The 13,736-nt window shown below is 39.4% G+C and overlaps 2 protein-coding genes across 2 annotated transcripts in view; one reads left to right on the forward strand and one right to left on the reverse strand.

Moving 5' to 3' along the window:
* Positions 1-7,737, forward strand: part of gpat2 (glycerol-3-phosphate acyltransferase 2, mitochondrial) — a gene marked incomplete at both ends in the record, with an annotated part of 49,733 nt that extends 41,996 nt beyond the window's left edge. The window contains 4 exons of the mRNA XM_080044341.1: positions 2,998-3,118; positions 3,485-3,553; positions 3,912-3,967; positions 7,621-7,737. Of these exons, the coding sequence (XP_079900467.1) occupies positions 2,998-3,118; positions 3,485-3,553; positions 3,912-3,967; positions 7,621-7,737 (363 nt within the window). The remainder of the gene's footprint in view (positions 1-2,997; positions 3,119-3,484; positions 3,554-3,911; positions 3,968-7,620) is intronic.
* A 1,400-nt stretch (positions 7,738-9,137) lies between these two features.
* On the reverse strand, positions 9,138-12,924 carry fahd2a (fumarylacetoacetate hydrolase domain containing 2A). The gene is made up of 8 exons (XM_080037132.1): positions 12,754-12,924; positions 11,723-11,991; positions 11,132-11,348; positions 10,888-10,947; positions 10,640-10,802; positions 10,344-10,452; positions 9,762-9,849; positions 9,138-9,577 (listed from the first exon to the last, which is right to left on the reverse strand). Exons 2-8 carry the CDS (start codon positions 11,989-11,991, stop codon positions 9,515-9,517), a joined length of 969 nt encoding a protein of 322 aa, XP_079893258.1. The 5' UTR covers positions 12,754-12,924; the 3' UTR covers positions 9,138-9,514.
* Between the last annotated feature and the right edge of the window lie 812 nt (positions 12,925-13,736).

Here is a 13,736-nt window from a genome sequence, read left to right on the forward strand (position 1 = left end):
CTAAATTCACTTCAGGTGGTTTCACAAAGCAAGCTGTCAGTAAATCCAAGTTAAATTGCTGCAGTAACAATTTCTCAAGAAGAAGCTGGTTTCAGAGATTTACAGTCATATGAAAAAGTTTGGGAACCCCTCTCAGCCGGCATTATAATTGACTCTGCTTTCACAAAAAAATATATAAAAGTGGTATGTCTTTAATTTACCAGGAACAGCTAAGTACTGGGATGTTTTCCAAACAAAGATTTTTTGAAAAGCAGTATTTGGTTGTATGAAATAAAATAAAATGTGAAAAACTGGCTGTGCAAAAATATAGGAACCCTTGTGGTTTTGTTGATTTTAATGCCTGTAACAGCATGTAAAACTGATGACTTTAAACACAAAGTTGGTTGGATTATGTTGTTAAGCCTTGAACCTCATAGAAATGTCTGTTTAATCATGAGAAAATGTATTTTAGGTGCCTAAATGCAAGTTGCACTTCTCTTTGACTCTCTGCTGAAGTGAGACAGAATGGGATCATCAAAACAGCTCCCAAAAGATCTGAAAAACAAAGATTGTTCAAAAGTCATGGTTTAGGGGAAGGCTGCAAGAAGCTTTCCCAAAGGTTTCAATTGTCAATTTCGACTGTAGGGAACGTTGTCAGGAAATGGAAGGACACAGGCATAGTGGCAGTTAAACCCAGGCATGGCAGACCAAGAAAAAAACAGGAGCGGCATAGGTGGAGGATTGTGAGAATGGTTGCACACAACCCACAGATCACCTCCAAAGACCTGCAAGAACATCTGGCTGCAGATTGTGTATCTGTACATCGTTCAACAATTCAGCGCAATTTGCACCAAAACATCTGCTTTTTATAAAGACCAAATAACTTAATTTTTGTCTCATCAGTCCAAAGCATTTTCTTCCAATATGAAGCTGGCTTGTCTAAATGAGCTTTTGCATACTCCATGCAACTGTATCTGTGGCGTGGGCGCAGAAAGGGCTTCCTTCTCATCACCCGGCCATACAGATGTTTTGGTGCAAATTGCACTGAATTGTAGAACCATATACAGATACACAATCTGCAGCCAGATGTTCTTGCAGGTCTTTGGAGGTGATCTTTGGGTTGTGTGCAACCATTCTAACAATCCGCCGCATATGCCGCTCTTGTACTTTTCTTGGTCTGCTAGACCTGGGTTTAACTGCAACTGTGCCTGTGTCCTTCCATTCCCTGACAACGTTCCTTACAGTAGAAATTGACAATTGAAACCTTTGGGAAAGCTTCTTGCAGCCTTCCCCTAAACCATGACAATGAATAATCTTTGTTTTTAAGATCTTTTGGGAGCTGTTTTGATGATCGCATTCTGTCTCACTTCTGCAGAGAGTCAAAGAGAAGTAGAACTTGCATTTAGGCACCTACAATACCTTTTATCCTGATTAAACAGACCTTTATATGAGGTTAAAGGCTTAACAACATAATCCAACCAATTTTGTGTTTAAAGTCCTCAGTTTTACATGCTGTTACATGCATTAAAATCAGCAAGACCACAAGGGTTCCTATATTTTTGCACAGCCAGTTTTTCATTTTATTTTATTTCATAAAACTAAATACTGCTTTTCAAAAAATCTTTGTTTGGAAAACATCCCAGTACTTAGCTGTTCCTGGTAAATTAAAGACATACCACTTTTATCTTTTTTGTGTGAAAGCAGAGTCAATTATAATGCCGGCTGAGAGGGGTTCCCAAACTTTTTCATATGACTGTATGCCTAAACACCTACAGTAAATTTAAAAGTTTAATTTTGTTCACCGACATCTAAAACTTTCCAAAGCCAATGACATTTAGCCTTGTCGACTAAATGACATCTGCTCATTGAGAAATTGGAGCTGTCATGGTGAATGAAATAAAACGTTAAAATTAAATCTGGATGTATATTTAATTATTTGTGAAATAGTTTATAAAGAGCACAAAACGAATGTCGTGTAGAAATGACACAGACAAAATGGACTGATACATTTCCATTAATTACGAGTACGAGTTCAAATGTGTACATAGCAAAAGAAACCCACTGTGCCCTATCCTCTGCAGCATGTTCTGTGTGCATCCATCCCTTGAGAGACTTAATGGTTTTGTATCGCTGTGTAAGGACCATGGAATAAAAGGCAATTTAACAAGACCAGCTGCAGTCTACGATAAAAACTCCCATATATTAAGATATTACATAATATAATGGTACATTATACACACTGTAAAACTATTTAAAAGTGTTTTAATGGACCCCCCAGTTTAATGGCCTCCCTCATTACCAGATGTGACCATTAACTCTTTTCGATAAATGTTTGAAATATGAAAGCAGAGCAAAAGTGGTTCCCAAGCATCTATTGGCCATGTAGTGTACACAGATTGTTACTGTCTGACAACTATCTTAGGAGTTGTCAGACAGTAACAATGTCTGACCGGTTTAGGATTCAATTTATTCATCCTTGCAATCGGGGAAACTGCAGAGCTACCATCGTAAATAAAACACCTATGAAATAAATCCATAAATAAAACAACATAAAACTATATTCAGAGGACAGTTCAAATTGAATTAAATTGTGAGTTTATGTCCTTACACATGTTTTGTACTACAGTTGTATCCATGGCAAAAAAGAAAGGAAATAAAGAAGTAAACTTTCATACTTTCTTAGGTGTTTCAGTTATTTTGTCTGTCCCTTCTATCAACACTGAATACACTGTATTCACATGCTTGGTGGCTACGTTTGGCCAAAAGTTTAATTTTACATGAATTTCAATATTATACATCATGAAACAAAATATCCAAAACCTACTTTACCAGAATTGTGATTTGAACCATGGAAAAGTATGATATGCTGCTCTTGCTTTTATGGTATTGTGCCCAGAGCTGTATTATTTTCTGAACATAGACTGTGCTGGTTGTGGCAACAAAGCTCATTCCATCCTCTCTCTGCTGCCCTTTCTGACCCCTACAACTTCAATCTGTCTTTTTTCTTTTTTTCTTTAGATAAGCCAGCCAAGCCAGTATCCAGAGATGCTGTTCTTCCTCTGCAGTATGCTAGCTGGACATCTGAGGGCCTTGTGCTGGACCATCACCGGACTGGACCTTCTTCACACACCTCTGCCAGGTATGTGCAACTGCAAGTTTAAGGTTCAGTTATTACGGTGAAATGACATTTTCAATTGAGGCTGATATAGAATGTATTGCAGCACTTGTTCTTTTTCAAAGCAAAGAACCAGAGTATATCATACATTCACGCCTCGTTAAGTAAAAATTAAGGCTGGGGGTGTGCATGTCTTTGATATTTATGTGTCACCCTAAGCTATTTGCAGTGACCCACTGAACCACCCACTAGTCATAAATATACAGTATGATAGTCAGATGAGGACACTGTCATCCAACCATGAAAACTCCATGTAGTATCTAAGCAGCCTGTCCTGGCTTTGCCTTAGGGGAATAATTGCCTGTATTTTCTCGTCTTTTTCTGTTGCAGAAGAAGAGTTTTCGTCTCAGGTGCATTTGAATCTGTGTGACACAGCACACAAGAAGAAACAGCACTATGGTGAGCTCAACCTGACATCCTCTCCCTAAATAACACGGAAATTCTCACACACAGATCTTACGTTTCTTTGTGACTTAACTTCAAAAGCTTGTCACCTTGCCTTTTTTCCCACTGATTTGGCTTGTGTTGTAACAAGTCAGCAGAGACCGGAGAACAAACACAAAGCAGCTCCCATGCCCTCTTCTTCATATTAGACAATTAGAAACTACCCAACTGACACCTTTCAATAATAAACAGTTTAAAACTTCCATCAATCCCACTGGTAATGGCTTTGTTCTATTATCCCAACCTGTTTTTTCTATATTGGATATCTGTATGTTCTTTTGATCCATTTGTGCCTTTGTGCTGTTTCTCACAGAGAGCTGCTCAGAGGAGGCTGCATACACTGCAGTTAGAACACTAAAAGACCTGGGGGTGAGTGACAGGCTTTCTGTGTGTGTGTGTGTGGGGGGGGGGGTCTAAATCGGTCTGTCTACAAGAGCTGGTACTCGACACAGGTCTGAAAGTTTAGGTGCAGACCAACTCCTAAAAGTTCAGCGGTGATCTGTTCTTGGGTCAGCCTAAATCCAATCCAAATCGTTTATAATCGGTCAACTGCTGGCAGCAGCTTTTCAACAATATTGTTGAGCCTCGAGCTCAGCGTGAACACGAATCCGACCTGATTTTGATGCAACAAGAGAGAAACTGAGCTTGACTTAAGGCAGCCATATCCAATCAAGTTTGAGGCAGAAGATCATTCTTTAAAGAGAATTCGCCAGGCCAAGGGCATAAGTGACAAAGTGGAAAGTTGTGCTAGAGGCAACACTTATCACTTAATATTTTAACCATTTACATTTCACATTTTGATGAATACTGATGACCTATAATCCTATTAATATTGTTTATTCCTGCTTTACATTTACCACCATTATGTTTCAAACTGTACTGGATGTAATTATTATTTAATTTTTTTAATTTTTAAATGTTCTGAAATACATTTCTAGCAGAATTAATTGTTTTGCAGACACCATTTAAAGTACAATTTTGTGTAAACATTTTTTTAAAGTACATGCATGTGCTTTACTTCAATACTCCCCTCTTGTTACTTTTTGGCAGAAAATCGACTAAGCAGAGCAGCAGTATGTCTCTAAACAGGATGCATTCAGGCACAGTACTGAGTGTAGGTCACCAGTATCTTGGCAGCACTTGAAGAATTGACTTAGGGATAAAAATACACCTTGGCCTATGCATTATAGCCATATATAGTATATAAAATTATTATTATTATTATTATTATTATTATTATTATTATTATTATTATATTATAGCCCAGCTGTAACACATCAATTTGTGACCTGTGTAGATAACTATTGAATAAAAAATAAGCTACTACTTTAACTTCACCACATAAAAAATGCAAATATTGAACCTTACTTTACTATATATTTGTGTGTGAGTGTGTGCTTAATAGTAACCAGTGTGCACTAGGGCCCGTTGTAACTAACTTAGAGGGTGTTTATACTGGAAAACGAAACGATGAATCCGCAAAAGTATTTTGCGGATGCAACATATCATTCATATGACAACAGCAAACGCAGGCTTGAAAATATAAACTTTTATGGGGCACTTGACACGGTGAAAATGCAACCGTTTTCAAAAGTTTCCACGTTCAGACGCAATTTATTTGAAAACTTCACTCGTACACATGGTTTCGGAGAAAACGGCCCGAAATCGCTGTAGTACGTATGCCAAGCCAGTAGTCGACGATGACACTTAGCCTAATAGATAGCTCTTTCGGTAAAATTTGATGCATAAAACCTTACTGTAACCGAAAATGAATGCCACTTAGCAGTTGGTGTAAGCTTAGGGTTACAAGTATTGCAAATGATAAGCTTTATGTCCTCTTATTTCACCGCGTAGAACTCGTGAAAACAGAAGACATGCTGTTAGTGACTGGAGCGCTGCAGAGCTTTGAAGGGGCTGTGTCATCGGCTACTTTTCTGTTAGGCGTACTTCAAAATAAAAGTCAACTCACGTTGTTCCAGTGAAATGCTATTAATGTGAAGCCAGTGAAATTATTTGAATGTGAAACCGTAGCATTTATGCTCTGTTTGTTTCAACAGTAACTGCTGTGCGCTGATTTAAAGATAGTGTTTTTTTAATGTAGAAAGCCGTCCCTGGCATGACTGGTAGTGACACAAGTTTATTTTGCTAGAAAAACCGGCAGAGCACAAATCTTTCCCCAGCCAAAGTGGCAAGTGGTCTCAATAACTTACTAATCGCTTAGACTAAATCAGGGGTGTCCAAACTACGGCCCGCGGGCCAACTGCGGCCCGCTTTTTATTGGCCTGCGGCCGATTTTAAAGATATAATGTAATATGGCCCTTTGAAAAAAAAAAAAATATATTTATTTTTTTGCATTTCTTAGTTAACCCACTAGTGCAGGGGTGTCAAACACTGATTGATTGGCCCGTGGCACATTTTAAAAATATAATGTAATATGGCGCTTTTAATTTTTAAATAATTTAAATGCACTCATTATATTACTGAGAAATATGTCCCATAAAAGAAAAAGAGCAACAAGCCCATCCCAGAGGACCCTGAATAATATTTTATTTTAAATTAATATTATTATGGAAAATCTATGTGTCCTTCTCCAATAGCTTCTAATTCATCTGACACAGTGTCTCCATTTTTTTTTTTCATACAAAATTCTTCAGATTTAGCCTCTTAATTTCCCTCTCAAAGTGCACCAGATTCATGCATTTCACTTTAAAAACTTTAAAAAATCTCCCGGGGGGGCATACCCCCGGACTCCCCTAGGAGGGTCGGGACCTCGGCTGGCTACTATTTTCACCCTGCTGGACATTGGACACAAAGGCAGAAAACACTGGGTGTATCATTGGCATATAAACAAGAGGGGAAATGTGTCTGTTTAATTTGCAAGGAAAGTGTTGCCGTGAAGAAGGATTACAATTTACGAAGACACTATGAAACTAAATATCAGAGCATCTACATGTCCTGATAAGTGTGTTATTTTTGCAAAGTGGCCCGGCCCTTCGTAGATTTTTCTGTATGTGGCCCTCAGTGAAAAAAGTTTGGACACCCCTGGACTAAATGTACCTGCATTTGGCTGGTTATATTTGAGCCCTGCACGACACTCTCCACTGATCACAGTACACTGAGGATTTAATAGAAACTTTGATGAAGCCAGATAAAAGCTAGTTGTTTATTGTGATAGATTATCAGGCTGCAAAAGGAAGTTGTTTTTTATACAGTACAAGAAGGAAATCAGCTAATGGTTTGTCTTGCAGATAGGAATTATGGACATTGTTTATCTCCCGCTCTGTAAACAACAGCCTGGAATAATAAAAAGGAGAAGGGCAAACTAGATTGGCCAACCTGAAATCTAAAAGACTGAGTAGAAACACTCAAAAATAGATAAAACCTGAGAAAACAACAGCTCACTCATAACTCTGGATGAACTCTAAATCAATGTTTCGGCACAAATTCCCTGCTCTTAATATGTACCCCTCAGCCGTTCCAACTCAATAAAATAAACAGTGTCCGCACCAGTCATACTCCTCCATCGCTGAATTGCTGCCTTTTTAAAAATAGAGCATAATTGACCTACATATCGGCAAAGATCTCGTGAGGCAGATATTAACCTTGTCGTCAAGGCTATCAGTCAGAAATCATACTTGTCGTTAGGATTTGACAGCTAACTCCACTTCATGTTTAAGCTGAAGCAAGTGAAATGTGCTTCCTGTGTTAATGCACCAAGAGAAAGGACAGGACATTCTGAAGTTCGGCTCTCATTTCGCTTCATTATTTCAAACCTTGATAAATGAAAAAGTGGTTCAGTGTTATTTATGTAACATCTTTAGCTTTCTCATTTTAGAAGGTCCTGTTTTTGAGCTCCTATAACTTCAGGGTTTTTGATTTGGGATTGTGCAAAAAAACTAAACAACACATTAAAAAATCAAGATAAGAACAGCTTTGTGCCTGGGACGTCTCAAAGTAACTGAATAAAAAGTGTTGCTGCTTTTGCGAGTGTCCTGACAGTGCTGTCTTTGTGTTCACTACAGGTCCTTTCAGAGGAGCGACAGAAAGGAGGCGTCTTCCTTGGTGTCAGTGCTTTGTTTCAGTTGTCAGAGAACAGGCAGAAGCTGCACCGCTTCATTTCACAGTACCTCTACAATTAAAGTGTTTAACCGAGCAGCGTGACTCGAGGCCTCAACGCGGCTTTGTTCTATTGGAGAGTCCGACCTCACCCCCTGTTTGTCTCACAGAAGCTCATGTTTGGTCTTAAAAAAGATGCATGCTGTGCCGGGAAGCTTGTGCCTTTAGGATAATTGCATTTTGATTTTTCATTGATGAGACCTTGATTTTGAGTTTATCTTTAGTAATAGCATTAGCATAAAGCCACAGGAGATGAGGATTATGAAGTCCATGTAATCAGTTGTGAGGTCGCTGCTAATTTTTTCGACCGTTTTCGACCATGTTTATGTTGTGAAGAAGGCCGCAGAAGTTTTGTTTGTAATGTGAAGTAATGTTCTGCTTTTTGTCTAGTTTCTCACAAGTTGATCTGTTAAAGTAAAGCAATGTTCATTCTGACAATAAAACATTTTGCTTTTTTCATTATTAACTCAACAGAGGATCGTTGTACATAGACAAACATGGTTTATTTAGTGGTGTTTTATGCTCCTTCGAACATGTTTTATTTCTAACAAACAGGTTATCACTCTAACCTGCTCTGCTCCTGAATATAAATGACTGAAACCTTCAAACACTGAGATGAAGAGACATATCAATGCCTCGCTTTGAACAGGATGCAGAGATCATTCTGGCAGGAGTTAACATTTTAAAGTTAACAACCATCTGTTTGTGCCATGAGTCAGAACAGCTGCTTTTTTCTCCCTCTTTTAACCAAAATCCAAAGCCCAGTTATATCATCTCTTATAGACCGTGGAACACTTCTGCCACCCAGTGTTGAATGGTGTTATATCCACACATGCCTCACAACAGCTGGGTCTTAAATTCATATTACACATGAGTTCTGAGCATGTTTTTAGTGTTTGTGTCAACACGTGAAACACTACAAGACTCTAAACTTTCAAAACAGTATAGCAATGTATTGTAAACATTTCCGTTTAAATATGAGATGCAAAATTTAAATTTAAAACTTTTATATGTATATCCATTTGCCCTTTTAATGAGTAAGATGGCAGCTGAAGATAAGATGGTAGAGAGGGCCGTTCATTCTAGGGTTGGTGATTTGATTCACGGCTCCTTTTCTTAGTGTATCCTTGTATAAGAGAATAATAACCCTGGACTACTTCCCATGAACAGTGCATTTGTGGGTAAATATGATCAGCACTTTTTATTAATTATTTTAATAAAATATAATGCCAAATGTCAAGTCGGTTAAAGATAAAATAAGTCACTTCAATTGGTTCCTTTAGTCCGGGGATGTGTGTGTGTAGAGAAATTCACCTCCAATGATTTCAGGTGCATGAATCAAAGAATAGATCAAAGTAATTCTTAAGAATCTTCTCTTTGGCAAAGAAAGGGGAAAATTCTGAAGAGCAAGACGGAAATTTTATTAAATTCTTTGAGTGAAAATCTGCTTATTTCTTACTTCTGTTTGAATCCTTTTAGTTCTTAGAAACCCTTTATAAACAATGAATCATGCTGGATGTTAAACATAATTGGAAATTACTTTTATTTACCATAGGGTTCACAGTTTTATACTCTTGCATTTGTGGACGGCTGCTGATAAGAGTATTTTTAGAGCTGGTGACGACAATGACAATCACTATAAAGTTTTCATCATGAAGCATATTTTGACACATGTTCAGCTAGTTTTCATAAACCCATTAGAAAAAGAAAATCAACAAGGCTTTTTGAAAATAGTAATTCATCGTGTTGAACTGTTGATAAAAAGTGCATTTAATTTATCAGCTAACATCATCTCAAGGTTTAGACAACTCTGTTGATTATAGAGCCTAATTGGTCGATCTGGCACTCCACCACGTCTCCTTTCTGAAACACAAAACCGTTGAACATTTAGTTAAAATGCTACTTTAATACTAAAAAGGAACCACTGCCTTGCTTTCTATTGAAAATACTGTGTTGCTTTATCTCTACTATGCAGCCATGAAGTGAAAGTAAAGCTGGAGTTGACCATGTGCAGACAAGCAACACATTTTCACTCATGAAATATCACCTTGAGGAAGACGGGTGGTTTCCTGAACACACCCACGCCGGGTGGAGTTCCAGTCAGGAACACGTCTCCTGGAGTCAATGTCACAAACCTGACGGCAGAAAACAAAAGCACAAATTCAGCAGCTGGAAATAACACGTTTTTTTATACAGTAGCATCTAAATTACCATGACTTGCTATTGACTGACAAATAACGGTCCTCTAATGGTCTTGCCAAATAATTTGTACGCTTATTTAGTTGCAAAAAAACGTCCCCAGAAGATCGTAGTGTATATAATTCCTGTGAAAGGTGCAGAGAGCGATGCAGGCATCATCATTAGTTAATCAGGCGAGGGAAGAGGACTCATTTCCATCCAAGGATCTCTAAGCAGATCAGAGAACGCTCTGGTTGGTCAGTATACTGTAGGTGCCAGCCGAGGTGTTTTAGTCTCAGTTTAAGCATGTCATTTCAGCTTTGGTTCTGTGATGAACAGATGCCATATTGTGGATTTCATGTAAGACATGATTTGATTTGTGAACGCTAAGCTTGAGCTACTAAATCAGAAAAATTTATATATGTGAGCATATGAGTGCTGAAGGATTTACTTTGAGACCCAGGCGACCAGCGCCTCCGTCCTGAAGATCATCTGATCAGTGTTGCTGCTCTGGACTGTGTCTCCATTAACCAGGCAGCGCACGCCCAGGCTGTGAGGATCTGGAGGAAAATGATAAGACAGCATTGATATTCCCATAAGACAAAAACACAGTGGGCAATATAATATAATGGGAATATAAAGGAAACCTGCAGAAATGTGACTAATAATATTTTCCTTCATACGGCTCAAATCAAACAACACTTTAACAACCAGATTGTCTCCATTTTCTGTCCGGCTCCCTCTCACCTTTCACAGAGTCGATGGTTACTAAGGCCGGGCCGAGGGGACAGAAGCTGTCGAACGTTTTTCCCAGCAGCCACTGCTTCCCGTTGCGCTTCATCTGCCAGTCCCGTGCGCTGACATCATTTGCCACGGTGAAACCGGCCACGTAGGACAGAGCGTCTTCTTCCTGGACAAATGAGTGGAGCGGATATGGAGTCAGAAAAGATGCTTTTGAGTGTCACTGCGATCAGAGGTAATTTCATGATGCTCACCTTGATATGTTTTCCTCTTCGTCCAATCACAAAGGCCAGCTCCACCTCCCAGTCCACCTCCTACAGTCAGACAAAAAACAAGGATGATACATGTAGCTTCCAGAAGCACCACAGTATTGATTTTTAAATGTTGTTCTTGACACAGAAGAGTTCAGAGCATGGACCTCTAGTTGTTCCTTTAATTTATTTGTCACTTTTTTGAAAAGTGACATCAATAAAGTAAAGTTTGCTCGCTCGCTCTCACCTCGCTCTCTGAGGGCAGAACAATGTCATCATACGGGCCAGTGAGGGCACTGGGGAATTTGCTGAAGATGATGGGTTCTTTGGGGATAGGGGCGTTCTGCTCCAGGCAGTGGTCGCGGTAGTTCATTCCCACACACACCACCTTCTCTGGGGCCAACACGGGAGACAACAGCTGGATGTCGGATCGCTCCACCACACACTGACCAGATGTCAAGGCCCTGAGGAAGAGGGAGGATGATGAGGTATGTAGGAGATGGTGTTAAGCAACATTTTTAAAATGTTGTGATTGAAGATAAAAAAAACTACTAACAAGGTCGGGAAGATGTCTGAAGTATATGACCAAGACCATGATTTAGGAAGAGAGGAAGATTAACTATGAGTGAATTACGATGATGATTTTACAAATTAAAATAATTAAGCACAAACTTTGTTGATTTAGGAGATTACATTTATTTAGGAAGAGCGTGATGATTTAAGAAGATTAACTGGAGATGATTTATTCAGAGGAGGAGGATTAAGGATGACGATGACTGATGAGGATCATTTAGGTAGAAGATTATTTTTTAGGTTTTAATTTGGTGTCAAAAGATACCTCTGTGCACACTGCAGACCCTCGTCTCCCAGCTCCAGCAGCTCTCTCATGGTCGAGGGCATGAGAGGATCAAACGCCTTCAGATCCACCACACCGAGCCCCTCTCCTAGCTCCACTCCCACTCTCACTCCTCTGTCACCATGGCGATGAAACTGCACCAGACGCATGGCAGCACCACTCAGCGCTCGCTGCTGTGGCTTCGTTGTTGGCCTTTGAGAGAATAACGTCCTGCTGCAGACGCAAAAGGAGCGAAGAGAAAGAAGTCTCATCTGCCAAGGAAAGAGGAAGTGAAAGTGAGGAGACGAGGAAGGAAATGACACATCAGCAAATGAGAATTATTTCTCTGAGGGTGTTTCAAAGACTTAAATGTATCTTTTGTTCTTATTATTTGGAAATCTGTCACATGTCAAGACAGAAAAATCTAAAAAGACAACATTTGTTTCAATTAATCAATAAATTGTTTGTTAGATTATTACAGTAGGCTACAAGGCAACAACTTCAGATGATATATTTTGTCCAACCAAAAGTCCAAAACACTACATTTAAAGTTTTGTATAATAGATCAAAGCAGCAAATCCTCACATTGGACAGTGTAACCATATAAAGTGTTGGTATTTCTCCTTCAGAAGTGAGCAATCGAATTTAAAAAAGTTAGGCCTATACAGTTATAATTAACAGACTAATTAGCACTGGTCCTGCTGTGGAATGACAAATGCCCTCATGTCTTTTAGAGCTTTATTTAAGGAAACATATCAACTTCTATGACTTTAACTGTCTCTTGGAAAAGTCACGGACTCTCAATATATTAATAGCCTACTAATTAAACCACAATAACAGAGAGAACAAAGTGAGCAGCATGAGAACTGCACTCAAAACGGTTTGCAGAGAGCAGACGTTAAAAATGGGTCCAAGTCCAAATGCCCGCATATCTGCCACAGCGCACAGTGATCACAGTTATCACCTGATAACGCAGCTGTAAATCATAACCATGATAAGAAATGCATGACAATAGAGCAGAGGGTTATGCCTACCTGCAGCTCGATCTGCAGCTCTGTAGTTTGGTTTCTATCTCAGATAAAATGCCATCTTCCAACGGGAATGTGACACTTTAACCCACCACTGAGTAATCAGAACAGCAACTGCGTCTTTCTTGCCCTTTGCACCTTTTCGGTTGAACACTCACCTCTTCTGTTCCTGTTCAGAACAGAAAGCACAACTTTTAGCTGCTTCCGGTTAGTGTTTGTAGTTCATCAGGTCAGTCCGGTCAGTCCTGCCACAAGAGAAATAAGTCGCTGATAAGCAAACGTCCCAATGTAGCCTCGGTTTTTTAAATCATGTCAAGCAGTAATTAATAAATTACTAATTTAAACGTAATTATTCTGCCTTTCAGGGTGTTGCTAGAAACTACAATTCCCTACTATATCGGTAAATGCGCCTTCACGTGCTTTGGTAAGCAAAGCGTAGCCTACATGAATGAACGTGGCTACCGTACTTAAATGTCATGATTCATTTAATTAAAGAAATATAGATTTATGGTACACACTTAAACTATTTCAGTCACTACATATTATTTCAATTAGGCTTATCTTAAGACCTAAAGCTCTTAAATCTGAGAAAATTAGGCTAACATTCATCGAATTGAATGCTGGTAATTACGAGGCCAGCGAAGGCAACAGCCGTTCAACTGAGCGGATCATGTGATCAGAGGAGAGAGGCGTGCAGGGAAAGATCAAGGGTACGTTCCAATACCCGTTCAACAGGCCCTCGTTCACTTGCCCTAGGCACTTGCCCTCGGGGGAATCCCCGCTGCCATCTTAAGTGTCGTTCCAATAGTCTGGAAACTGAAGTGAACTTCGTGAGATAGTCCCTCGGAGGGCTGAGTGATCAAGTCAACATGGATGGTCACTCCGAGGTGGATATCACCCACAGTGCATTGCAGTTCGTCTTCTTCTTCTTCTCCTTTTATTTTCCGGTAGACTGTATGCTTTTAGGGACATCGCGGCCACCCGCAGGA

Source organism: Ammodytes marinus (genome assembly GCF_949987685.1).
Source record: "Ammodytes marinus genome assembly, chromosome: 2".
Classification (NCBI taxonomy): domain Eukaryota; kingdom Metazoa; phylum Chordata; class Actinopteri; order Uranoscopiformes; family Ammodytidae; genus Ammodytes; species Ammodytes marinus.

Coding starts and splice junctions, on each gene's coding strand:
- fahd2a (XM_080037132.1), bottom strand. CDS start 11,991: ATGAGACTTCTTTCTCTTCGCTCCTTTTGCGTCTGCAGCAGGACGTTA. Junction 10,453..10,639: donor AACCATCGACTCTGTGAAAG/GTGAGAGGGAGC, acceptor ATTTTCCTCCAG/ATCCTCACAGCCTGGGCGTG. Junction 9,578..9,761: donor AACCACCCGTCTTCCTCAAG/GTGATATTTCAT, acceptor TTTGTGTTTCAG/AAAGGAGACGTGGTGGAGTG.